The 24,188-nt window shown below is 49.5% G+C and overlaps 9 protein-coding genes and 1 non-coding gene across 10 annotated transcripts; 3 read left to right on the forward strand and 7 right to left on the reverse strand.

Moving 5' to 3' along the window:
• Positions 1–1,102: 1,102 nt before the first annotated feature.
• On the reverse strand, positions 1,103–1,943 carry BDQ94DRAFT_168417 (uncharacterized protein; the record flags this gene model as incomplete). The annotated part of the gene is made up of 2 exons (XM_026771056.1): positions 1,103–1,604; positions 1,660–1,943. The coding sequence occupies 2 exons, from the start codon at positions 1,941–1,943 to the stop codon at positions 1,103–1,105; spliced, it is 786 nt and encodes a 261-aa protein (XP_026628419.1).
• An 853-nt stretch (positions 1,944–2,796) lies between these two features.
• Positions 2,797–4,394, forward strand: BDQ94DRAFT_158236 (Zn(II)2Cys6 transcription factor; the record flags this gene model as incomplete). Its single annotated transcript, XM_026768917.1, has 2 exons — positions 2,797–2,868; positions 2,946–4,394. 2 exons carry the CDS (start codon positions 2,797–2,799, stop codon positions 4,392–4,394), a joined length of 1,521 nt encoding a protein of 506 aa, XP_026628420.1.
• Positions 4,395–5,303: 909 nt separating this feature from the next.
• BDQ94DRAFT_158237 (transmembrane amino acid transporter protein-domain-containing protein) lies at positions 5,304–6,929 on the reverse strand (the record flags this gene model as incomplete). The annotated part of the gene is made up of 4 exons (XM_026768918.1): positions 5,304–5,720; positions 5,786–6,174; positions 6,227–6,418; positions 6,473–6,929. 4 exons carry the CDS (start codon positions 6,927–6,929, stop codon positions 5,304–5,306), a joined length of 1,455 nt encoding a protein of 484 aa, XP_026628421.1.
• Positions 6,930–7,701: 772 nt separating this feature from the next.
• BDQ94DRAFT_158238 (heterokaryon incompatibility protein-domain-containing protein) lies at positions 7,702–9,645 on the reverse strand (the record flags this gene model as incomplete). The annotated part of the gene is made up of 2 exons (XM_026768919.1): positions 7,702–9,402; positions 9,460–9,645. The coding sequence occupies 2 exons, from the start codon at positions 9,643–9,645 to the stop codon at positions 7,702–7,704; spliced, it is 1,887 nt and encodes a 628-aa protein (XP_026628422.1).
• A 3,171-nt stretch (positions 9,646–12,816) lies between these two features.
• Positions 12,817–14,475, forward strand: BDQ94DRAFT_168421 (carboxylesterase/lipase family protein; the record flags this gene model as incomplete). Its single annotated transcript, XM_026771057.1, has 1 exon — positions 12,817–14,475. One exon carries the CDS (start codon positions 12,817–12,819, stop codon positions 14,473–14,475), a length of 1,659 nt encoding a protein of 552 aa, XP_026628423.1.
• A 128-nt stretch (positions 14,476–14,603) lies between these two features.
• Positions 14,604–17,068, reverse strand: BDQ94DRAFT_186242 (Zn(II)2Cys6 transcription factor; the record flags this gene model as incomplete). Its single annotated transcript, XM_026775097.1, has 6 exons — positions 14,604–16,076; positions 16,127–16,443; positions 16,494–16,625; positions 16,685–16,750; positions 16,804–16,932; positions 16,986–17,068. The coding sequence occupies 6 exons, from the start codon at positions 17,066–17,068 to the stop codon at positions 14,764–14,766; spliced, it is 2,040 nt and encodes a 679-aa protein (XP_026628424.1). The 3' UTR covers positions 14,604–14,763.
• A 264-nt stretch (positions 17,069–17,332) lies between these two features.
• BDQ94DRAFT_139594 (NAD(P)/FAD-dependent oxidoreductase) lies at positions 17,333–18,875 on the reverse strand. The gene is made up of 3 exons (XM_026765458.1): positions 18,702–18,875; positions 17,668–18,653; positions 17,333–17,606 (listed from the first exon to the last, which is right to left on the reverse strand). Exons 1-3 carry the CDS (start codon positions 18,819–18,821, stop codon positions 17,414–17,416), a joined length of 1,299 nt encoding a protein of 432 aa, XP_026628425.1. The 5' UTR covers positions 18,822–18,875; the 3' UTR covers positions 17,333–17,413.
• Positions 18,876–19,346: 471 nt separating this feature from the next.
• On the reverse strand, positions 19,347–19,432 carry BDQ94DRAFT_t103. Its single transcript has one exon. It is a non-coding gene; the product is annotated as a tRNA-Tyr (tRNA).
• A 679-nt stretch (positions 19,433–20,111) lies between these two features.
• Positions 20,112–21,195, forward strand: BDQ94DRAFT_139597 (uncharacterized protein). Its single transcript, XM_026765459.1, has 3 exons — positions 20,112–20,389; positions 20,451–20,679; positions 20,735–21,195. The coding sequence occupies exons 1-3, from the start codon at positions 20,189–20,191 to the stop codon at positions 21,103–21,105; spliced, it is 801 nt and encodes a 266-aa protein (XP_026628426.1). The 5' UTR covers positions 20,112–20,188; the 3' UTR covers positions 21,106–21,195.
• On the reverse strand, positions 21,183–21,977 carry BDQ94DRAFT_168425 (uncharacterized protein; the record flags this gene model as incomplete). Its single annotated transcript, XM_026771058.1, has 3 exons — positions 21,183–21,481; positions 21,535–21,653; positions 21,718–21,977. 3 exons carry the CDS (start codon positions 21,975–21,977, stop codon positions 21,183–21,185), a joined length of 678 nt encoding a protein of 225 aa, XP_026628427.1.
• Positions 21,978–24,188: the final 2,211 nt, after the last annotated feature.

Raw genomic sequence — 24,188 nt, forward strand, 5'->3', positions numbered from 1 at the left:
AGTGGCCGTGGCTGAATTGCTGGATAACTATGGGATGCGGGCTACAAATTGAAAAATTGTCCCGCATGGTGACTAAGGTCATATTGAAGCCTCCTTCGGCAAGCTTTGTAAAGCGGGCCACATCTTCCTGTTTCTGGCCAATCGACGAAGCTGCTAGGCGCTTGAGCTCTGAGATGTTAAAGTCGCTTCTCTCTTCTAGCCGTTCGCGCTCATTGTAGCTATACATGCCAGTCAGTCAAATTATCGTGAAATGTCAACAGTGCGCATGGTGTCACATACATCTAACGCCCGGACGTGTAGTTGAACAAATCGGAGGATGAAGGAGTAGAGTGCGTGAAATGGCGGATTCTCAATTGGTCTATCTTATCATTGCAAAAGGCAGGGCCAAAATTGCCTGAAGTGGGGGCCAAACATCCACGTTTTCCCATGCTTTAATCTGGGGAGGATGTCGCCTGTTATGTTTACGGGGACCGCGTGAAAAAAAAAAAAAAAAAAAGAAAAGAAAAGAAAAGAAAAGAAAGAAAAGAAAGAAAAGAAATCTACGGAGTAGTTATGTTCTATTCTGCCTCCTACGTAATAAATGCCTGCGGCCGTAACCCGATGCGGAAGTAACTACTGGCCTGCCGCAAAAAGTAAGCATGATACTGAAACTGCGCACGGATGGCAGAGCGAATGGTCAGACCCGATTCAGCCTTAGAATGATTAGAACAACCTAGACACGTCGTTCATGCATGATTCTTAACATTGATTGGCCTGCTCGGATAACACTGAGCACGGCCCTCATGAGCAGTGAGAGTCCACCTCATTGGTTCATAGGTGATTGTTGGTGACAACCCTATCACTGACTTCATAGCACCAGAGGAAGAGTGAGGGAAATATTGGTATGACATTATCATATAGCTAAACAGTAATTATATATGTTTTCGTCTCAGATTATTGTAGAATTACCGGGGTGTCCTCTCCGAGCATATAAACAAATAACACAACAGGTATCACTTTCACGCTGCAGCATAAACCATAAAATAAGCAAATAAAATGCAAATTTGCGTACTCAAGCTCGAAACACAAAGGAATCCTCCCACTAACTGCAGATCTCATCATGTTACGCGACCTCAGGCTTCGGCTCAGAGTCCAACTGGGCCGGGGTCAGGCGCACAAAGTCAGACTCAAGCACAGCCGACATGCCCAAAAACATGGTGATAGCCATGGCAACAATTTCCTCCAGCACATCCATGACCAGGTAGATGGTGGGGCTTCCATTAGTGCTGATGATGGAGAACCGCTCAATGGTGGTGAAGTCGCCGATCGCTGCGTAGACGACGCGGACCAAGATGAAAGGAGTGGAGAAGATGATGGAGAGGAACAACTTCTTTTGGAAGGCCTTCAGATGACCCATCTGGAGGTACATAAAAGCGGCGAGCAGATGATAAATCACAAAAAGAGCGATAAAAATTGCCATGGATGCTTTGACGGTGTTGGTTGGCTGGTAGCTGCCTCCGTTGTCACTCGCGGTACTGACTCCCGCAATACCGATGATGAGACCGATGAGACCAACTATAGTCACAATGTTGAGCCATTTGACGGGCACTACTTGATTGATATCACTAGTAGGAGTGTTAGCTTCCTGTGTATCTCTGCGGCTTATCTGAGGGGACTCACATTTGTCTGCGAACTCCGACATAGGTCAACAATAGAGGTGCGAGACCAATCAACTCGCATACTGCGATGGCAATCTCGACGTTCTTGGAATCATGATCGATTGACAACAGCGATGCGATACTGCCCGCGATTCGAATGAGAGAAAGCGTAGCAGGGTATCGCCAGATTCTGCTCCCAACCCTCCAGCCAGCCCGGTTCCATATGAAGATTGCAGCACCGAAGATAAAGGGAAAGACAACAAGTTGCAAGATAGCAATGCCATCACGGTAAGTCACGGTGCCCATGGTTGCTGGAGTTGTTGTGGTAGATGATGAAGAAGGGTGGTGCTGCTAGAGATGAAGTGACAAGAAGAGAAGAGTAGATAGGGAAGTGAGTTCTGTCTACAATCTAAAGGACATGGTTTCTGTCTCCCTTTATATCTCTAAGTATGCTGTGGAGCGTCACGACCTAAAGGAACACAGCCTTGTTGAAGAAATTAATCGTTATACTTCAGAGTTGACGAAGCTGTTACCCTGGTTGGTTGAGCATCTACACTACCGGATAAGGACTAGCGCAAACGGGAAGGAAGATAAAGTCGAGTGGAATTCCAGCTGAAACTCGGTTCACAACAAGCAGAAAGTTCAGTCCGGAGCCATGGCTGTGCCCCAGCTAAGAATCAAGCGCCATCACTGGCCGTGGGTCTCCCCGCTCCTCCCCTTCTTTAAGCCGCTAAGGCGCCACTGGCGGCTTGCAATGCGGTGAACCCAGTGACGATCGTCTGCCTTTTCCTTCCAAAGCCCACAACAAGATGCCGTCATCAAAATCTAGTAAGTGGGGGCGGTTTGGGTATCGGAGGCTGAGTCTCTGCTTCGTGGGTCGCCAGTTTGTCCTCAGGATTGCCCAAAGAGTAGTAGTGCACGTGGCAAGGCATAGTTACACAGCGCGGGGCGAGACAAGGCCGGCTGGAGGAGGACAGCTGAGCTTGTTCAAGGGCTAAGCTCCTCAACGAAAACTGCTTAACCGACTTTAAGCCTCCTTTGCCCGCGTTGAGTTAGTCAGCCTCCGCCCGGGGAGGAGGTTCTTTAACTTCATCACAATCCTCGGTATTCCCCCTCTTATCCCCTATCGACATATTCTTACGGCGCAGATACCGAGAAGATGGCATCGGGAAAAGTGCCTCGCCCAAGAGCCTCCCGCAATTGTGGAAACTGCCGGGCTGTGAAGCGACGCGTGGGTGTTCCTGTTCTTGCTGCTTTTGTTTTTCCTCTTTCGCGGCCAAATGCTGACAGGGGCCGATCTCGGTTCAGTGCGACCAGCAGATACCCCACTGTGGACAATGCATCCGCATGCGAGAAAAATGTCCGGGCTATCGCGATGAATGGGAACTCGTTTTTCGCGACCAAACGGACAAGACCATCAAGCGATCTAAAGAGAAACGAGCAAAACGCAGTGGCTCGACGACCTCAAGCCGCACCCCCTCCCCACCGACCCCTGGCTTAGGGCCCAGCCTGGACGAGATTAGTGTCAACTATTTCCTTCACAACTTTGTCATTAACAACCAGACTCCTTCGCGCGGATTTTTCAACTATATCCCCGCGGTTTACAATGCAGAGTCGGAGCATTATACACTGGTGACCAGCATGGCGGCGGTGGGCCTAGTAGCACTGGCCAATTCCAACCAACAGCCCGAGCTGGCTCGCCACGCACGCATCAAATACTCCGAGGCAATAGCGAATGTCAACACGGCATTGGCATCACCTGTTGATTCGGTCAAAGACAGCACCCTGATGTCAGTGATTTCGTTAGGGGTGTTTGAGCACGTCACCAATTTCCAGTCGTGGGTACGACATGTCCGAGGAGCTGCCACGCTAGTGGTCCTCCGTGGCAAGAGCCAATTTACCAGTACAGCCGCAACACTCATGTTCAATCAAGTACGCGCAGATACGGTGATCACTTGTCTGCACGGTAATCAGCCGTTCCCAGAGGACTTGCTTGCGCTGCAGGGAGAGGCGGCTAAGCACGCCGATGCCTATAGTCCGTTCTGGCTCCTCGGAGTATCAGCCACCAAGTGTGTAAACCTCCTCTACAGCGTCACACAAAATAAATCGAAAATCTCGTGGTCGGAAAAACTGGAAGAAGCGATCATTCTCCAGGAAGAGTTTCGGCGCGTCTTTGAAATTATCAGCCTCGCAGACCCATACACAACCGTCCATGAGCCAACAGCAGACCCCGAAATCATCCACGATGGCCGATTCGACGTCTACCAATCTACCTGGGCAATACGAGTCTGGAACAATGCGCGATCCATCCGGATGATTGTCTCTGAGATTTTATACTCCATCTTAATGAAAGTTTTGGCCACCGATCTCCCTGCAACTATGCGAATGACCCTGGAAGCGAAGTTCCAAGAGACAATACAAATCATGACAAGCCTCGGGGAGGACATGCTGGCCACTGTCCCACAGATGCTGGGCTATGTGTCACTCGTAGGTGGGCAACATATCTCTTACAATTCAACCTCGACCGCCAGCGTGCCAGGCGGTTATTCTCTCATCTGGACCCTTTATATGGTTGGGAAGTCACCCGTTACCAAACGCAAATCCCGCAAGTGGGTCATCCGCCGTCTTCAGGAGATTGGCCAAAACGCAGGTTTCGCAATGGCCTTACAACTTCTGGAGGGCGTGATGAAGATCGACCAACTGAGCGAAGCGTCTGTCCAGCGGACAGGGCCGTACTTTGAGCCGACTCGCATATAAAAGGTAGGGACCAAGTGATCCTTTGCCATTTTGTAGCCACGTGATATGAGCCCCGGCGTCAGTCTTTACCTTTTTGGCTTATCGATTTATGCCTGGCGCATGCTTCATAGCCACGATGCAGATATGTTGTTCTATATTATATATATTATTTCATTGCACACTTGCACACAATGAAGGGAAAAAAAGACAAAAACATACAACAGAAGGGATTCGCTGGTGGTCACCCACCCAACTACTAACCTCCCGGCGTGTGGCTTAAGTACGGCTGAGCGGACGGGAAGCCCTGTTTTCCACACCCTATGGTCGTATGTGCTTGGATTAACATTAGCAAGGATTATATGCTCCAATTCCTCCATACTGATATAATTCATGCAGTCTCACGACCCAACAACCATTATGGTAGACTGAACTGCAGGAGACCAGATCTCAAGAACCACACATTACTGGTAAATAACGATCTTATCTAATCATTCTGCACTTACAGTAAGACTATGGCCTCATCAGTATCAACTATTATCTCGAAGCCAGCAGTTACATGGCATATTGTGGAACCTTGAACTTTATCTTATCATCGGTTGTTGATATCCTCCAGAGTCCAGCGGAAAGGGCAAGTGGCTCCGCGGGAGTTTCGAATCCGGCAAGACTTGCGCCAGCCCGCATTACTCCACTGCCAAAGGCTGGAGTATAATCCAAATAGTCTGTTTATCCCGCATTTGACTTATCAGACGAGTTGCAATTACGAAGGTATGCGATACAATTTGAACACCAAGGCACACTCAAGGTATACCACCTATTGCGGAGCATTAACAAAGTTGGAGCAAAGGAAGAGCATCTAACGTAGTAGCCTAACATTGAAACATTGTCCTCAAATATGAATTCATCAATGCCATCTATTCATAAAAGCGCTACTTAGTTATCATTATCGGCACAAGACCAGGCCGATGATCCTCCGGTCTCCTGGTAAGACTGAATAATGCTCACTACAGAAGCATAAGTGCCCCCAATCGTCAAAAACACCCCAGTCAGGATTATGAACACACACCAAGCCACACATAAACACCACTTTATAGACTTCTCTCGCTTACCCGGTTTCCAGTTATCGTATAGCCACATAAACCCCATGGGTTGAAAACACAATGACGTGGCTAGAAGAGCACCAACAAGTGATACAAGGTCGCTGAATACGGGGATGCTGCTGGCGATGATGTACGCGATCACAGTTATACTAAACGTGGAGCCGATCCAGGCAATCCAGTGCGTCGGGGTCTGTGCGGTGAGGTGTCTAGAGCCTCGAAGAATGCGCATGAAGATGTGTTTGGAAGGCAACTGTATTCGATTGTTGGGATTAGTTAGGTATATAATATGGGACAAGGTATGGAATTAAGACTCACGTGAAGGAATAGGACCACAGAAACACACAGCCCCGGTAGAGCAAAGCCATAGCTAATCTTCTTGAGCAAGGGTCCGGCAGAGCCAAGAGCTGGTGAGGCAACATGGGATCCGCAGTAATAGTATACGACTGTCCCGACCACGATGTAGATTACAGTGACAATAGTTTGACATATGGCTAGGGATTTAGTAAAGAGGCGTGGGTCACGCATTTCGGAGACGATGTTAAAGAATGCTGGAGCCCCGGCGTAGGCTAAAGTTATCGTGGATACGGCAGTCATGGCCTCAACAAAGCTTGGGTTGCCGAAGAGTTTATAGTCGGGTTCCGGGATAACGCCCGCAGTCATTGGGGCATGGCCCTGGATCCCAACACCAATGGTTACGATGAATACTAGAAATTGTTTAGATCAATTCTAAGTCTAGACTTGTGAAGCTATACTTACCGGCAATGATAACGCACGACACTCCTACCCAGGCAAGCCAGCTTATACGAGCAAGAGTCTGGATACTAGAGAAAGTGAAGCCAATGATGGCAGCAACAGCCACAAAAATGGCAGTGCACGCTCCATGATCAGACAGCGCGTTAAAGGCGATTGAGATGCTCAAGAGGGCAGAACCACCAGTGAAGATATAGTCTTTCAACAGGTCAGGACAGCAGTCAGATTGGGATGCGGACTAGGATCACTCACATAGCATGTAAGCCCCGCCAAATAGCTCATATCCCACGCGCCCAAGGAGCATCTTCCCGACATCGCCGATTCCATAAACATCACGATGGCGTATCTTAAGCACGCCCACCATCCAGTTCGACCAGGTTGTCGTCACTGCAATTGCAAGAAGGACGATAATTCCGGGCACTATCCCAAGGATATCAAAACAGCTGGGTATTGTGAGGACGCCAAGGCCGATTTGGACTTTCAGCATAAGGGCAACGGTTCCTATACAGCTCACCTTGCTCATGTCAGTAGATCTAGCTTTGACACACATCACCAGGGATCTCACATTACGGTAATTGGTATCACCTTCACGAATCTCGCCGAACACAGCATCATCCTGGATTGGCTCGGAAAAGGAGAGCTCGCCGGCTTGTGACTCGGCTGATAGAATATCTTCCGGGTTATTATCAAGGCTTAGTTGTTTCTTCATGGCAGGCTGAGGTTTTGCATATAAAAGCACGGGAAATCAGAATGGTTGAATCTGAGAAATGACTGTCCAATATTTATTGGGGCGGACATGGACATCTAGTCCTGACACGCCCCTATAGAATGATAGCTTACGTTGAAACAGCCTACGGGGCGTTGGATACGAAAATGCGGGGAAACAGATGAACAAGGCAGCTTGTTCCGCGAACATAGAGAGATTATTTTGTGGGGCACAACTGATAGCCATATCAAGCGGAACCACCTTCCATACTTTATCCCGCATCTCCCCCGCGTTCCAGATACGATTTCGTCGACTCATCTGTAAGACGGCGATATCCATCACTAATACAACGCTAGATCTCCAGTATCTTCCTATCAGGTAGTCTTACTGGGAGGCCTGCTGTCTATTTTTGCTCCACTCGCCACTCGATCATGCTGAAAAAGTGATTAGCAGGATCCATGCCTAGCAACGCCCCATTACAGTAAACCAGTAAGGGCAGGAGGATCGAAAACAAGAATCATTCATCCGGTCTGCATGTCTGCGTGGTTATAACCAGGCTTCTAGCGAACTGGAATTTGCTAAGTATGGGAACTTATAATTGTGCGAGCGAACCGATCATGCGCTCGATGTACTGCCTAAAGATCGCGATATGAAGGCGTAAAAGGAAAAGCCAGCGGAAACACCCCGATCTCTTGGAACTTACGCTTTACCAAACAGTAGATTCAATCATGCACTATATCAGCACGTCTCATAAGTGAGCCACCTCGGTTCAAGTCTAATGAAGCGCAATCACTGTGATCTCATTCTGCCCGTCTCCTTCAAAGGCCTCGCCACACATTACCCCGTGGAGATACCCATTCCCGATGACTGTATAAACCGGGGTGGAGTAGCGGTCTACCTCAGAAGAATAGACGTTGACGTGTCCTGGTCGCAGAATGAACGGAACTTCTGAGCCAAGCAGAATATGCACCTCGTCTCCTTCCCGGACGGTCCTAGGGGCCAGTCCAATAAATCCCTTTTCCGTAATAATCATTCGCCTACCCCAGAGACAAACCAATACGTGGTAAGCAATAGACGGTGCCAGGTTAAGCAAACTATTCATCATCTCGAAGGGCTCACTATCGCTTTTGCGCGTCTCCACTGATGATCTTGCCATACTCACAAGTAGTGGCCAGACGTTCGCAGTGATCATCTTCCACAAGTCCAGCAATTGATGGTAATCACCATCGGACGGTCGGACATATCCTGCTCCCTGCTCAACTTCGATAGAGTCGTTTAAAATTGTTCGCCAGAAGCTGTCCTGCTGCGATCCTCTAGCCGGGGGGCTCTCGGGCCAGTCCTGAACCCCCATGCCGATCATTCCCATCCATTGCCGGAATACATCAGGAACCTTGTCAAATTCATCGAGTGGGTCTGTTGCATCCCCAACACGAATGACTTTATCCACTTTCAGAGCTTGCAGACGAAGGGTACCGTCGCTAGCAAGGGAAAATTGAGTAGTATCCTGCTTCAACCCTGCTGTGGCGGAGAACCTCTCGGCAATCTTGAGGCGCTGCTGTTCTCCCCAGACCCGTCTAGATGGAGTTGAGCGGACATGAAGATCAGGTAACCAGGACGGGAAGTCAGGCGACCGGTCCTCGCTGATTCTTTCTCCTTGCAGGAAGGAGGCGCCGCCAGATTCCACCATACAGGCGTAAACGGCTTTAATGATGGCGTCTCTCGAGCTGATGTTGTAGTCCGGTTGAAGAGGCGTCGCTAGGCCCCAACTGTTGACGATACCTAGAAGGGCATAGAACAGATCTCGAGAGACAGATGCCTGGGACGCCGAAAACATCCTTCTCAGTTGGAGCAGAGTGATTCTCTCATCCGAGTTCCTCCATCGTTCCCGAACATATACCATAGGTGAAACTCGTTCTTCAATGACCATCAACGGGTCGAAACCAGCCCCACGAAGACGCAAGCGAAAGTTCTTACAACAATGCGCAGCATGCTCACGGAAGATTTCCAGGACCGCTCGCAGTGTATCGTAAGAGAATTGCTCGGAGCCATATACAAACCGGATTTTGGGCGGCAGGACCATTTCCTGGATAACCCAGATCCGCTTCCACCATGGTTTGTCAAGAAACATCGCAAGATCGTCGAAGTGTTGTAGGTAGTCTTCTGACACGTCGGTCCGTGTGCCATCCTCGATGAAGCAAGGCAGTTCCGACATGTGCTTGTCGCTGAGGAGGATCTCGAACAATTCGGCTAATCGGTGACCAGCAGCAGACTTGGAGCCCACCTCCACAGTGCAAGGGTCTTCTCCAAGCCAGAGTGTTGTCTCCTGCGACCCTTGGTAGATCTCACCCATGAATGAAACCTGGCTGGACTTCTCATCGTTGTTGCTTTGGTTGATGCAGATGGCATCTATCCAAAACACCCGCGGCTCAGTGGACTTGCGCAGCCGGCGCATCGCCAACCAGAGATTTTCGGTCACCTCAAACGTATGACCATTCAAGCTGATGGATCTGCAGATGCTCGGATCGCCCCATACGTATGAGAGCGCTTCGTATGCCGGTTGGTCGTGAAGGGAGAGAGTCCGGAGACTGCATCTTATCTCATCCGACCAAAACCCTTCTTCAAGAGTCACGAGTCGGATCTCGCGATTATCTGCATCCAGAGTTCCGTACTTGAATCCTTCTAAAAAGGTCTCCGAAGGTTGATCAGGCTGGATAGCCATTCTCGTGGAGGAGATCGTGCCCGGTGTCGTCTCTTTCAAGTAGATAGACAAATAGCAAATACTAGAATATTGGAATCCAGCAAATTAAAGAGATAATAGTAGTTCACAGATGAGTTCCACAAACTCGGCTTACCAGGGTAATAATCTATTCTATATATGAGCGCAGAACGCCCCAAACAGCTTGCATCAAAGGGATACGGGCGGGTACTGGCATAGAGCCTGTCCATGTACAGGCAGCTGTCAGAGATGTATCACATTTCATCTCATTTGTCGTCACATCCACTCCTGTTGGGTAGCCATGGCGCCGTCTGTTGCCTCTAGTTGGCGGAGGCTGCCTCGTCATGAATCATGAACATCATGGACGTGGGGTCGTGGTCTGCACCGATTGAGCCATGGCTGAGTTGGCCTCAGTATATATGGAGCAAACATGCATAGACGCGTCATCACAATACAGCATGAATCCCTGTCTACGCCGGTGCTATGTCAGAGTTTTCTCGTAATTGCAAATTATCCAATCTGATTCTCCTAGGTTGTTTGCCGCTTATGATAACTGTGAGGTGCTGTAGTATTTACAGTTTAGACCGTAGCGTATACAGTATGAGACTTGATTATAATCAGAGCTTACATGTAAATTAATTGCTAGCACTAGCCTCATCTATCACATAATGTTACTTAGTCCAGCCACCTGCTATCCGTAGCCGTCTCATTGGCGCCGGTTGGAATAGAGCATTGATTGGTGGAAAAACTGGTCGGAATGCATAAAAGACAATCGCGCAAGCTGTAGTGCTGCATTAGCGTGGCGACATAGAGTTTCGGTGAATAGCATTCTACTCGAAGGATTCAAGTGCCGAATGATAATTCTTAATTATATCGTTATCGTCAAATATACCGGCAGATCACCTGACTTACTCGTGTGCCTATATCTAAGTGATTGTAGCTTGCATAGTGTGAGTCGATTGGTGTTACCTGTAAGTACACTTGAAGTTGAAACAGAGTTAATGCGATAGAAAAACTGCGTACCAAGTCATTATATAGAGCGCGCACTAAAGCCATGATTGTCCTGTAAGACTGTTGAAGGTTATAGTCAAGGTATACACACCAAAAGTGAATCTCTTAGTCAGTTCTCGGCCCAAGGCATTCCACTAATGAAGGACTGGTGTTCCTTATTAAAATTAAACCTACTTGTGCACGTACAGTTCTATATAAGCATAATTCCTTTGGCCACGCGCTAAGTGTCTGACACAGCTACTCTCTATAGTTGGGCTAATCAACTATAAGAGACATTTAGGTTGTCACCTTATTATCTTAGGGATTAAGCAAACGGGCCTGCTCCACTCTCAACAACTGACAGCGAGAACGTCCCGCTCGCCGGTTCCTTGCATTCACAATGAGATAGCCCTGCGCTTCATGGCTTGATGAGATCCCTCGGCCCTGGACGCTTTCCCATGTGTTCCTTGCGTACTGACACTAGCTCTGGAATAACTCGCAGGTGCATGGGTAATCCCATTCTGTGACGGTCATGATTCTTCCCATTCTGGTTACGGCCCTGCGCTATCACTCTCTAGTTCCTCATTACTCAAGCTAAAATTGAAACCGGCGCTCTATGATATCTCGATCATGGAACAACAGTTCGTAGTCACGGGTGAAATCTTCCCGAACTGAGATTTGAGCGTCCTTACTGTCCGTGTCAGGTTGCCATTGAGCTCTCAAGCTCATTCCCAGCTCAAGCATAAGGTCACTAGCCCGACGCATGCACTTTGTGACCTGGTAGGCTCGCGTTAAATAAATTGACGAAGTGTACAATGGCACAAATTAGCACACTGAAACTTTAGCAGCCTTTGATCAGATCCCAGCTAAGGCATCTCTTTGTTCTCATGGAGTTAATCTTAACAAACGTCCCGTTCTCCGTGAAATAGCCGAGTTCTTGTGCTTTGGGACTGCGGGAGATCTTGACAGAATGTACCGTCAATCTCTTGAAATGGCTGGTAAAACAAGTCTAGATGGCTATCGCGAGGATAACGCGTATACACACCAGTCTACTCCGTACACACACAGTATAGGCAGCAGTGACAGCCGAGTTGAGCGATTTCTTCCGCGTAGATCGATAGCGTTGTGGTGAGTATGGACCAAACTTGGCGGCCAGGATGGGCCCGACCATACCCGATTTGGGGGGAGTTTGCGAAACTCCGCACGGGCACTCGGGGATATCCTTCGCATCCACTCGGATCCAACTTCAGGGTTTGTCCAACCCTTCTTGCTCTTGCGGGGAATCTCGGCCGTATCTGCCACACTCAGTAGACATTTACGGCGATCATCCGGCGGAGTTGCATCACCACTTATTCCCCTCTACTCTGCAAGAATCAGAAATGTCTGCAGCACCCCCCGGACTGAAACGCGCGGCCAATGTGGGAACCTTCTAAATATTGAACTACGTTGCAGGTGCCGAACATGCCGCGGCTCTTTGCATTATCTATCTCCAGTCCCAGCAATTTGCAACTTTCCAAGGTCAAGGTTCAATTGCCAGGGAGTCCGCTGTGCTGCTATCTCCAATGCTCTGTCTAGTTCACAGTATGCACACAAAACACATAGATGAATTCAAACACGGAAATCTGCCTTCCTACTAGCGATAGACTACACGACAGTAGTCGCAGTGTCGTACGTAGCTCGAGCCCTTTCTGATCGGCAGGGGTGCGGAGGTAACTATAGATTGGCTGCCCTCGGCCTCGGCCTGCAGAACCGGCAGTGTCTCCGCCACCTCTCCCAATGTCAACCGTTTCCATGTATCTGAGACAGGTATCCTTCTCGCAACTTCACAACTTTCTCAGCGAACTTACTTTTCCTGTCTGGTCATCATCGGTTGGCGTAGTCAATTGAGGTCTCCACATGGACGCGCTTCATCCCGTAGATGTTTTTCAAGGCGTCGCACTCAAACCACCGTCGGGGTTATCGGAACGGCAGGGCTTGCATCATCCCACTGCTTGAGATCCATTAAGCTCATTCCATCTCTTCTTCCAAGTGGGTCTCAAATTTCCGTCCCTGGCACCGTGGCACCTCTGTTGCAGAGGCACCTCTAATCGAACCTATTTATATGCCGATCGCCTCCCAGCTTGCTCTTCTTTTTCCCTCATCAGCTCTCTATCCTTCCATTCCACTCTCTTCGCATACTCCGGCATGCCCTCTTTCACTACCAAGGGCCTCGCCTCTGTGGCCCTGGGCGCTGCTGTCGCCCAGGCCCAGCTTTGGGATCAGGTCATCCAGACAAACTACGGTCCTGTTAAGGGCTTCAAGTACTTCACCAACGAGACTGTTCTCCAGAAGTACTTCGGCACCACCGAGTCCAATGTCACCGCTTTCCTGGGTATCCCCTTCGCTGCCGACACTGGCTACCAAAACCGCTGGAAGCCTCCCCAGCCCCGTGAGCCCTGGAACGAGACCTTGAACGCCACCTCTTTCGGCCCTGCGTGTCCCAGCAACTACGAGACTTATATCAGCGAAGACTGCCTCAGCCTGAACCTGTGGACCAATGCTGCCTCGGCCGACGCCAAGCTCCCCGTCATTGTTTGGAACCAGGGTTCCGACGAGACCAGTGATAATGCCTGGTGGTACGGTGGTGGTATGGCCATGAAGGATGTTATCCTCATCTCCTTCAACCGCCGTGACGATGCCTTCGGCTACCTCGCTCTCCCCGAGCTCAACGCTGAGGGTCTTGCTACCACCGGCCACAACACCTCTGGCAACTATGGTGTCTTGGATCAACTGGAGGTTCTCAAGTGGGTCCAGAAGAACATCGCCAACTTCGGTGGTGACCCTGACCGTGTGACCGTCGCTGGTCAGTCCTTCGGTTCTTCCCAGGTCTACCACGCCGTCAACAGCCCTCTCTTCTCCGGCTACTTCCACGGTGCTATCTCCGAGTCTGGTATCCGCTACCCCTACGACCCCCTGCTCGCCGGTCTGGCCACTTCCTACGTCAACATGTCTACCGCCATTACCCACAGTGAAGCCTACATGAGCGAGCACAACGTCTCCAGCGTCGCCGAGCTGCGTGAGCTCTCCATGGAGGACCTCCTCATCGGCTCTCAGGACCGTGTCAACGACACCTGGATCTGGTGGGTTACTGCTCTCTCCGCAGGCTACCCCCTGATCTTCAAGCCCGTCCTGGACGACTACGTCCTTCCCTCCACCTACCTCGAGACCCTCATCAACGGCCCTGCCAACGACGTCCCCGTCATCACCGGTAACACCAAGGACGAGTCCGGCGCCTCCACCACCACCGACTACACCGTCCACGAATACCTCAACTACACTTCCCTCAAGTACGGTGACCTCTTCGACCGCTACATCAAGCTCTACCCTACCGACAACAACGCCACCACCGCCGACCGTTCCTGGAACGCCGCCGCCCGTGACGCCTCCCTCATCGGCTCCTGGGCCTACGCCACCGACTGGTACAAGGCCGCCGAGTCCGACTTCTACACCTACTACTGGACCCACGCTCCCCCGGGCCAGTCCCAGGGTGCCTTCCACCAGTCCGAGATCATGTACGCCCTGAACGCTCTCTACGCCAACGCCGACACCTACCCCTTCACCGACGTCGACTACGAAATCGGTGAGAAGATGTCCGCCTACTGGGCCAACTTCGCCAAGACCCTCAACCCTAACCAGGGTGGCTCTTACACTGGCAAGGGCAGCCTGCCCAACTGGAGCCCTAACAGCCCCAACGGCACCCAGGTCGTCATGGAGCTGGGCAACTACTTCGGAAACGTCCCCATTGCTCACCCTAGCCAGGTCAAGCTTATCATGGACTGGTTCCACCAGCAGATTCCTTACTAGATGAGGAGTATGGTGCGCTGCAGCGTGCCGCATGCATCTTGTGGAGCCGTGCTCCCGTTTTTATAGGAGGCAGGACATAGTTGATATATCCTCTCTGTCTGTCTGTCACTAGACATTGACATTTTAACACTGTATTCACTTCTTAGCTTCTAAAGTCTTGTGATAATATATTTTGTACATCTCTCGAGACCTTTTGTTTCCCTCAACCTCCCTTCAATACTCCGTATTTCCTAATATAGCCGTCGTATACCATAAAACATCCCTAACCCATATTATATAAGTAAGCACTCAAAGCGCCCAAGTAAACGTATCATCCCCCAACTGCCCAAACAACTCATCCAACGACAACTGCTCCAATTCTTGAACATGAACATCCGACATAAGCCCTTCACCACCGTCACCAACCCTACCCACATCCCTCCCTCCCTGCCCCAGCGACGGCTCATCCTCACTAAGCGGATGCATGAACTGCGTCGTAACACGCATCCTAGCATCCGGAGCTGCCGGTCCCGACGACCCCGGCGTTTCCGTCGGACATATTTTAGGATCGAGTAGATCCCAGAACAGGGATGGCTGGATAGTGATCGTCGTTCCTTTAGTTATTGCTGCACCTTGATGCTCAGAAGATATAGACGGGTTCGTCGTCGCGACGGATGCCGACGATTGAAGTGCATGAAGGGTCTTAAGCCTATGAGAAACATGCGGCCAGACGGTAGACATTCTTGACAACAATCTCTCTGCGACGACAAGATGCCCTCGTGCTTTTTCTCCAATTCCTCTGTCTCTCGCGAATTGGAATATCCATGATATGGACGCAGTGGCTGCTACCAAATGGGCAATTAGCGGGTCGTGGAGGGGTAAATCGAAGTTCTCCCACGCCTGGACGAGTCGGAATACCCATTCGGAGTGGAATAAGGCGTGGTCGACTGTTTGTTGGAGGAAGAGGCGGGATTGGGAGACGCCGCGGTTCCCGCGTAATATGACCAGGTGGATGAAGGGATGATTCTGGATTGCGACGAGAGCGTGGCAGAAGATCTGCATTGAGATCCAGGAGGTCCAGTATTCTTGGTGGGCGGATATTTCGGCGCGGGAGCGTTTGGTGAAGGCCACGTTGCGGAGGAGATGGGATTCTGGGAGTTGGGTTTCGTGTTCGTTGCGTCTGTGGTTGAGCTTTGAGTAGGTGGAAGATAGGGACCAGGGGGTTTCTTCGTTGAGGTTGGGGTTCGTGCGGATGCTGTGGAGGTAGGAGGCGGTTTCGCCCCAGATGATTATTAGTTGGATGCCGTAGGCGACGATTCCGAGGTCGTTGGTTGGGTCGGTGGTGTCGAAGAGGTCGGTGTGAGTGGGGGATGCGGAGGGAAGTGGGGGTGGGAGGGGTGCGCTGGGTGGGTAGGGATATTCGGGGGGTATTGGAGTTTGTGGTGGAGATGGTATGGAGAGTTGGGGTGTGAAGATGCTTTCTAGGATGCGTATGCTCCAGTGGCAGCGGGAAACTGTGAGGTCTCTGGCTTCGGTTTGGTTGTTGTGTTGTTGCAGGGTTCGGAATGATTGGAGTCGGGATGCCATCCCGATTGTCATGCAGGCTTGGGCTTCTTTGCCTTCTATTTTGGGGGTAAGAAGAGGTCTTTTACATTAATCTTGGGGTATGTACCTTTGATGTGCCGTAGGGCTAGCAGGCATAGCGACTGTAGTACTTCCACTCGTGGTATGCCTTCGACGGCCATCTTCACAACTACCTGTTCGGCTGACTGGGAATAGAAATTCCGAGCGTCCGATTCTCTGCCATGGTAGAATTCGTGGCCTGAGAACGGTAAAATGAGCGCTAGGAAGCTCCACAGAAGAAACTCTGGTGCTTTGGCCAAATCGGACTGGAGTGTATCCATGTCGAACAGCGGTAGTGGCTGCAGGTGTAACACTTTTCGGTATACCTCTATAAAGTGTCCTAGTGTCCCTGCGGGTGGATGTGGGCTTGTATAGTTAGTCAATATGCACGGCTTTGGTGGCACTAGGGTACGTGCCTTGTCGGTGAGAACGCAGAGATATCACTAGGGCTTCCTCGCAGGGGAGCCTGCCAATCCTGTTCCCTGAGCGAAGTATTATTGCTCTCGGGAGTCCCCGGCGATGGTTCACCAATTTTACTTGGGCGTGAGCTTCGAAGACTTCAGTCAGTTATACAGTGACATATATGTGGGTTACAGGATATACACACCAGAGTGCCCCATACAAGTCATTAACCTGTGACTCAAGGATCCGTAGCCGGTCTTGGGTAGCTCTTCTAATACAATGTTAGGAAGAAAGTGCTTTCTAGATTCAGAATGACACATTTACGCGTATGCTTTTGTAACTCTGCCAGACGTGACATTGGCTCGGTCTCTCAGTGAATAAACACATTGGTGGTTTAATCTTTGGCAGGTTGAGCAAACCGGCCTCTCCCCCGGACATTTCGTCTTTCTGCGTCTGTCATAAAATCAGTTTGTCTAGCCACTTCCTAGTAAGCAGAGAGACCTTACCGACATGGCTCGCAGGCCTGTCGACTCCGTTCTCGGGATTCAGAGGATCGATCCATGCTGCCGGGAAATTTACATTCCCCCATCTACTCCTGCCATTAGCCGGGGAAGTAGCCGATCGATCTCGGCGTCGGAGTGATTTCCGTCCAGCAATTTTCCGACCACGTGAGCGGAAATTTTGTCACGTGTTTAGCATTCGGGGCTAATCCGTTCCTGGCTAGTGGCAATTGCGCTGAGGTTTCCTTTCGGATAACGTCTTTATCTTATCTTTCTGTTGGATGAAGGACGTGTGCACAAGATGGGAACTGCGACTATGAATGAAACTATTGCTCTAGAGAAACTTTCTACTTCCATCTTATATCATTTACTTCGTAATACATCAACTATCTACCGTATATTTACATCCCCCACCATGCGAAGGCAATGACAATTTACAATTTAGCCTTCTCATAAGGAGTCAACTCCCGTCTCGCAGGTCCTGCACGGCTCCCATCACCCAGGAAAGTATCGTCCTGGTTCTGGTATTCCATCCGGAATCGCCACTTCTGGGCGAGAGGCTCTGGCAGGTCCCGTTTGATCGCCCGCGACATGTATTCACCCAGGACGGGTAGGAACTTGAACCCACTGCACAAGTAACATTAGCATTCGCCCCCAGCCATGATCTGATACAGAAGGAAAGACTTACTGCCCACTGCCCGCGCCTCCAATGAACAAGTTCTTGAAATCCGGGTGGTAGTCCATGATGAAATCACCGGTCGGGGTATCCGTATACCAGCAGAGAGCCAGCTTCTCGAAAGGCCGGTCAGCCAGTTCAGGCAAAATCTCGCGCAGTCCTTCCCGGAGTCTGTGCTCGCCATCCGCTGGAACGAAGTTGACGCGCTCGCGAGGCGGAATCAATGGGGGAGTCGAGATATTACCCTTGGCGAGTGTGAGCTCTCCCTCCTTGGGGGTCCTGGTATATCCCCATCCATGGACAGCCATCTTCAGTAGGCTAGTATCTTCATGGGGAGGGAAGTTAAACCATCCACTCGAGAAGTTAATGTAAATAGGCAGCTCTTCGTACTTCTTCACCTCCTCTGGCGTGAGACGCATAAATCCCAGGACCTGGGCAGTAGCAATAGTAGAGTTGTACATAGGGACCAGGCTAGATCCCCATGCACCAGCTGCAAGAATGAAGTGATCACCCGACACGGGACTTCCGATGAGGGTTCGTACCGCCTTGATGTTCTTATCGGAATCGGTGTCGAACCCGACAACCGTGCCTCGCCGGCCGCAGATGAATGAAACGCCGGCTTCGAAGCAATCATCACGAAGCTGACTGATGGCTTTATTGGCATCTGCCCATCCCGCTTGGTTGTTTTGGTACCCAGAAAACGGAGGTGCGGCTAATTTTCCGCTGAGGACTGGGTGTAACCGCTTCGCGTGGGCCGCGTCAGTTACGTGGGTCCATGGAAGGTTATACCTGTTGAGGGCTGCTTTGGTCCTCTCCATCCATGAGTCTTTAGTGGGGGGCATGCTTCCCGTCAGAATAAAAGGTCTGGGGTAGAAGATGCCCCGGTACTTGGGCTCCTGCCATTTCAGATAGGCTGCGTGAGAGATACGCAAGTAATCATCGTCGGCATAATCAAATCGAATGATGCGAGAGATATCAGAGCTGGATCCATCCGAAACCTGGGCTTATTAGTCGAAGTTGGATCCACTGCGCAGAACAGAACTTACTGGTGGCATATGTCGGTCAAGAACTGTAATGTTCTTGTAGCCCTCGGTGGCGAGCTGGTAGGCTGTGGTGAGGCCAAATACGCCTGCACCGATAATCACAACATGGCTGTCTTTATCCATGACTAATTGTATACTTCAGGAAATGATGGAATGCTTTGAAGGTGAATGTCCTTGGGTGGAGCAATGGTTGTTCGATCAAAGCTTTCATGACTCCCTAAATAACTATGAGCGGAGGCCCAAGATGTCCTCCGAACCGCTCACGTGGTCGGCTATTTGGCTGGCTGGGGTCGGTCAGCTAGCTTCTGAACATTGGGCCTTGTCTAATGTGGCAGGCTTTGTCTATGCTCAATGGTGGACCCTGAACCACCTCCACGCTGCAATTGAGGCACAGCCATCTTTGAGTCGCCTGTCCGGAAAACTGAATGATCCCGTCGCCTCCGAGGCCGGTAATGAAAGCTTACTGGTTTTGCCACTATTTTCGGCAGCTTCGTCTATCGCTTGATTTCAGTGTTTTGGATGAAGAAACGAAGAGAGTTAATGGTGACGGGGAGATTGCGATTCTCTTGCAATAATTCATTGCTTCGTGTAGTGGGGAGTGAATGTGTATGTGGACGGGTGCCAAAAAAAAAAAGCAAAAAGAAGATGTCCCTCGACCCGGAATCGAACCAGGGATTTTCCGGTTACAATTAACCATTACAGCCGGACGCCATAACCAACTAGACCATCAAGGGTTATCTGTTAATACTGCTTTTTGCTTCAATTAATATAGCACCATACTTAGCTAGAACACAACCGGTTCTGCCAGCAAACACGACCACTTCTGCATACAGGAACCGAGCTATAACCTGCCCAATATCAATTGAAAATTGTCCAGCTAGTGCTTACAAGTATTGCTATCTTCTCTAGCCTCTCAGGAGGTCCTGAAATGATTATTTGCCTGCTTGTGACTCGCTGTTCGCACCGCATGGATTATATCGCGATTGTATCCGCTGGATATATATTTTGTTGGTTCACTTTTCCATGCTAGCGAGAGAACAATATCGAAAAATGCGACCCAGACAACAAACACACAAATACAGGCAGACACCACAGCAGCAGTCACACATCGAATACACCGAGAAGGCATCAATTGTGTCGAATATGGGACCCTAAGTCTTCTTAGGTGAACTCACAAGCACTGCCTTAGGCATCAGCATACGAACATGTACGGAGATGGGCAAATGACTTTAGAATGTTGGGTTTTGATGGCTTTAAAAGGCATATAGGCCATTTAGAATCATCTTAAAATCCGAATACTTAGAAGATCGTACCTAGCTATCCTACCATCAATCTGCAGCCCCGCTGGTGGGCAGGTTAGAAATAGCATCATGTGACCACCGTCATGAAACCCCTCTCATCCTTCCCAGTAACCTGGCAACCACCGTCCACCCTGCCCTTCATCAATTTGACATCACCGATGAAGGGAGCAATATTCCAGAGTGTGAAACATGGATTTACCCCCTTTCAACGACCAAGATGCGATCATCTCTCCAGCACTTCACCCACTCGCAGTCGGAGAGATCAACGAGGGCCTACAACCTCCCCAGGAAACATTGAGGGTGTTATCTATTCTGACAGATGCTGGAATACAGTGTTGTTTTGTTCAAGAACAGGCGCTAATATACTATGGAACAGCGCGCGTACCACGTGTACGTGCGGACCCTTTGCTGTGTGAGAACCAGAATGAAAGACACCTAACAATTATCCCAGGACCTAGTGTTATGCATACAGGACGAGCAATTCGAACGCGCGGTAGAGCTTTTTACCTCTCATCCAGATATTCTCGAGCCTTGTGGCCCAAATCCCCTCAAATCGCCGAATTTGCTGAACCACAAGTATCCTAGGTTCAAGGCCATAGGGTGGGCCTCCTTCTGGCTACTAGTGCCGGGAGATTACTGCCATCTCACTGTTGAACCCGAGAACATAGAGTGGAGTCTAGGTGGGTCACAGTACAGACACCCTTTATCTTGGAAGAAATAGTTTAACTTCAGCAGGTGGCTTGCCGTACCCCAAGCTTCCAGTGTACGTGCAAAGCGCGATTGACTCCAAAAGTCTATTAGACCTAGAAGAGTTGGTTGATGGGATGAACCTCGCGGAGGAGTGGGGTCATAGGGAACTCGATCTAGAAGGCCATACCGATACAAAGTGGCTGGAAGATTATGCTCAGGCTTTCCGGGATGATGGGGTAGATGAAATGTTCATTTTCGTTGACCCTACTCCTGTATCTCGGAAAGAAATCTGGACGCATGCAGTTCGAAATAAACACAGGCGGTTAGGATGGAAATACTCGCCGGAGACCCACGCGACTAGATATCGGAAATACGGGTCTAAGGATCCACGAAGTGTCCCCAGACCTGGTATGTAGATAACTCTATCATGCCAATCGCAAAAGTACAATGCTTGTCAGGAATCACATTAAGCAGCTAGCACATGAAAGCATGATCAACGCCCAAAGAATGTTTTCCAGCGGGCAAGGTTCACGGGAGATAAAATCTCAAGGAAAGTAGTAACGGTATCCGGATCTAAATGATCGACAGCCGCTCGGATTTCCGTGCCATAGGTCCGCACCAAGTGTTGAATGTCCTCCATATCAGCAAGTCTCTGGCGAGCAGCGAAGGCTGCCATTTTGCCTCGCATGAGAAAGACGGGCGCTATTATATAGATCATCTGCATCCCAACCGTAGTATTGATAGAAATTTGCCTTCTGTTCGCTGAAAGCTCCCGTGGGCTGTTTTGGTACCCTGAACTCAGAATTAGGAGATGACGAGCATGTTTTAGGTAGTCACAAACTTACCACTCTCGATAAGATCAACCTCGACATGTAGCACGTTTATGCAACCATCGTAATTTGGGCCAGTGCGAACAAATACCTTCACAATATTACTGACCAATTTGGTGTTCGGGATTATCAAGCTAATAGTCATAATGTCAGTGGGGCATCCGAAAAAGCTCTAACTATAGAGCAAGCCTGATGTACCGTGGCTCGGCTTCCACAATCCTCCAAATGTCCCGCATTTTCCCAGATGCCTGGAAGGCCATGTCAACATCCCGAGTGGCTCGGTTGCTGCCCAAGAACGCGACCGCAAGCCCACCCATTAGTCCGTAAGTAATCCCGGCCTGTTCCAACAAGCCAGCCATGAAAAAAGCAGCGGACGCGAGGTTAGCGAAGGGGACAATAGGTTGCCTTTCTCTCTCCTCGTCGGAGTCATAATTTACAAGATCATACGTCGAGGCCATATTGTATCCAGAGGCTCTTTTCTATCGAAGGCTATCAAAAGGCACTGCTTAACGGCGAAAAGGAATCTCAGGAGGTAGAAGTTGGAACCAGGACAAAAGTCATTTGTAAGTGCCCGTAATTTATATATTTCGATCAGCTATTCACTATTTAATAAAAGTTACATTCACTGAGGATGCAAAATTAATACCATAGTAAGTCAGTAACACTGCCTACATGCACAAAGACGCCATTTTTGTCATTTAAACAACTAAGGGGCGACTCCGACACTTGTACTTTCACACAAGGCCAGGGAATAATTGGCTGAGAAACTCCAAAGATCTCCCAAGTCTTCATGGAAGGATCTGGCACGGGAACACAGACCCCAGTGGATGCTATTTCAGAGGAATCTAAGGCATGGCGGCGCAGTGTTCGTGCATAATTGAGCGCCATCAGTCTGAACTTATCGCCAACACACAGCCTTCATGTGATAGATTAGGGGCCCATGCGCAAGCTCTTTGCATTCTATTGCGAGTTGCTAGGATCCAACTTCACCGAATGCACATGACATGTTGTGCGAGTAAGTCTTCCCTAAGCGCCTACTACTAATTCAGCTTTACACGCTACCTCTACAGTAAAACCCAACTCCCTACCCCACAGTTTACAGCTATCTTTGTGTACTTAAAGCATTCTATCGTCGAGTTGAGCTGTGATGCAGTCAATGTTGAAAAACCTAGACCCTTCTCCAGGCCAGCGCCTTCTTGAGTCAGCAACTAGACCAAACAATTTGTGTATCTACAGTGAGCTCTCTTTCTAAAACCACCGGACCCAACGGAGACGAGAATTCCGAGCATAAATCGCTAACCTCCTACTCCTTCCCGAACGACAGCCAAAGCTCGTACTATCCTAGACAACTGGAGAATCGCTCGTTCAAAACTTGAAGTGCCATACGCCACCTCATACTCAGTCATATAATCTCATACTGTTGAGACTTTTCCGTCTATACTGGTATAGACGACACCACCAGGACAGGAAGCTTTCAACTGCGACGAGAAGAAAGGAAAAGTGGAACAGACGTTGATGCAATAGGCTCTTCTATCATACGTTACTGTTAGTACACCTCTCAACAGAACACATGCTCTTTGATGGAATATCTTTTGGAGAACAATATCTCCAGTTTGAGAAGATAGCCTACACCTTCGGCTGGCTGGAATAGTGAAAGGGTTTAATGATATTCAATGTCCAGGCATTTTGGCTTCCCACATATGATGATATTTTGAGGATGATGAATACGGCTAATCTGTGGGTTGATGTTGTCACAGGATATAGAACACTTCGTTCCCACACGGGACTATTAATGTTCTCGACTAGACTGGAGGCCAAAGAAGGCTGAATACTTTGATCTTCTTCGTATGGGTAGGTTTTTCTGTTTGACATTGGAAGCATTCTCATACAGGAAAGATACCTGCTTACAAGTGTGATCTTGCCGTCAAGTTCTTAGATACAGTGTGGTCATGATTAACGGGGCATGCTGGGGTCTAGGTACATGGCCGCCTGTCATGGACGGTTTTGCAAGATATGACTGAATTGAACCACGAGATTCGACATAATTTCAACTACCAGTGCATGGTGATCAAAATCGAGACCCGACTCGAGGGCATACCTAAAAATGCACACTTGATATGCTAAATGGAGTGGTAAAGATGTGCTTCATTAACTTAATAAGCCATTTGTCATGATTTTGTGGCTTCCGAATAATGGGTCTTAAGGGTTCATAGGTTGGAAACCGGATGGACTATCATAGTGCGTTACAATCCAGGGTTTGCAGATAAGTTACGCCCAAGAACAACTGCTGGGTCAAGACATGTAGAAATAAGGTACGTAATATGCAAGGCTGTGAGCATACTACGGCGTAAGCCGAATTGCCGTGGGTACCAAGGCGACTGATTTTGGACTGCTGTTGGCTGACTGAATAACGCTGTGTTGCCCCCAAACGGACGCTCCGAAAAGAACAAAGGCTCAGGCCGGATATTCCGGGCATAAGCTTCCGCGTGGATCATGAAATACGAGAGAGCCAAGTACGAGTTTACCAATCGGTGTACGTGGTGTTTGAGAGCATGCATTACAGTCTATTGCGGATACATCCTGCCACACCACTGGGCAAGTACAATAGTGGCCTGACCGTCAAGTATTCAAAAGTAGAATGCCGATTTTCTTTCAATCGGATGTCCTGG

Source organism: Aspergillus welwitschiae (genome assembly GCF_003344945.1).
Source record: "Aspergillus welwitschiae strain CBS 139.54b unplaced genomic scaffold BDQ94scaffold_9, whole genome shotgun sequence".
NCBI lineage: Eukaryota > Fungi > Ascomycota > Eurotiomycetes > Eurotiales > Aspergillaceae > Aspergillus > Aspergillus welwitschiae.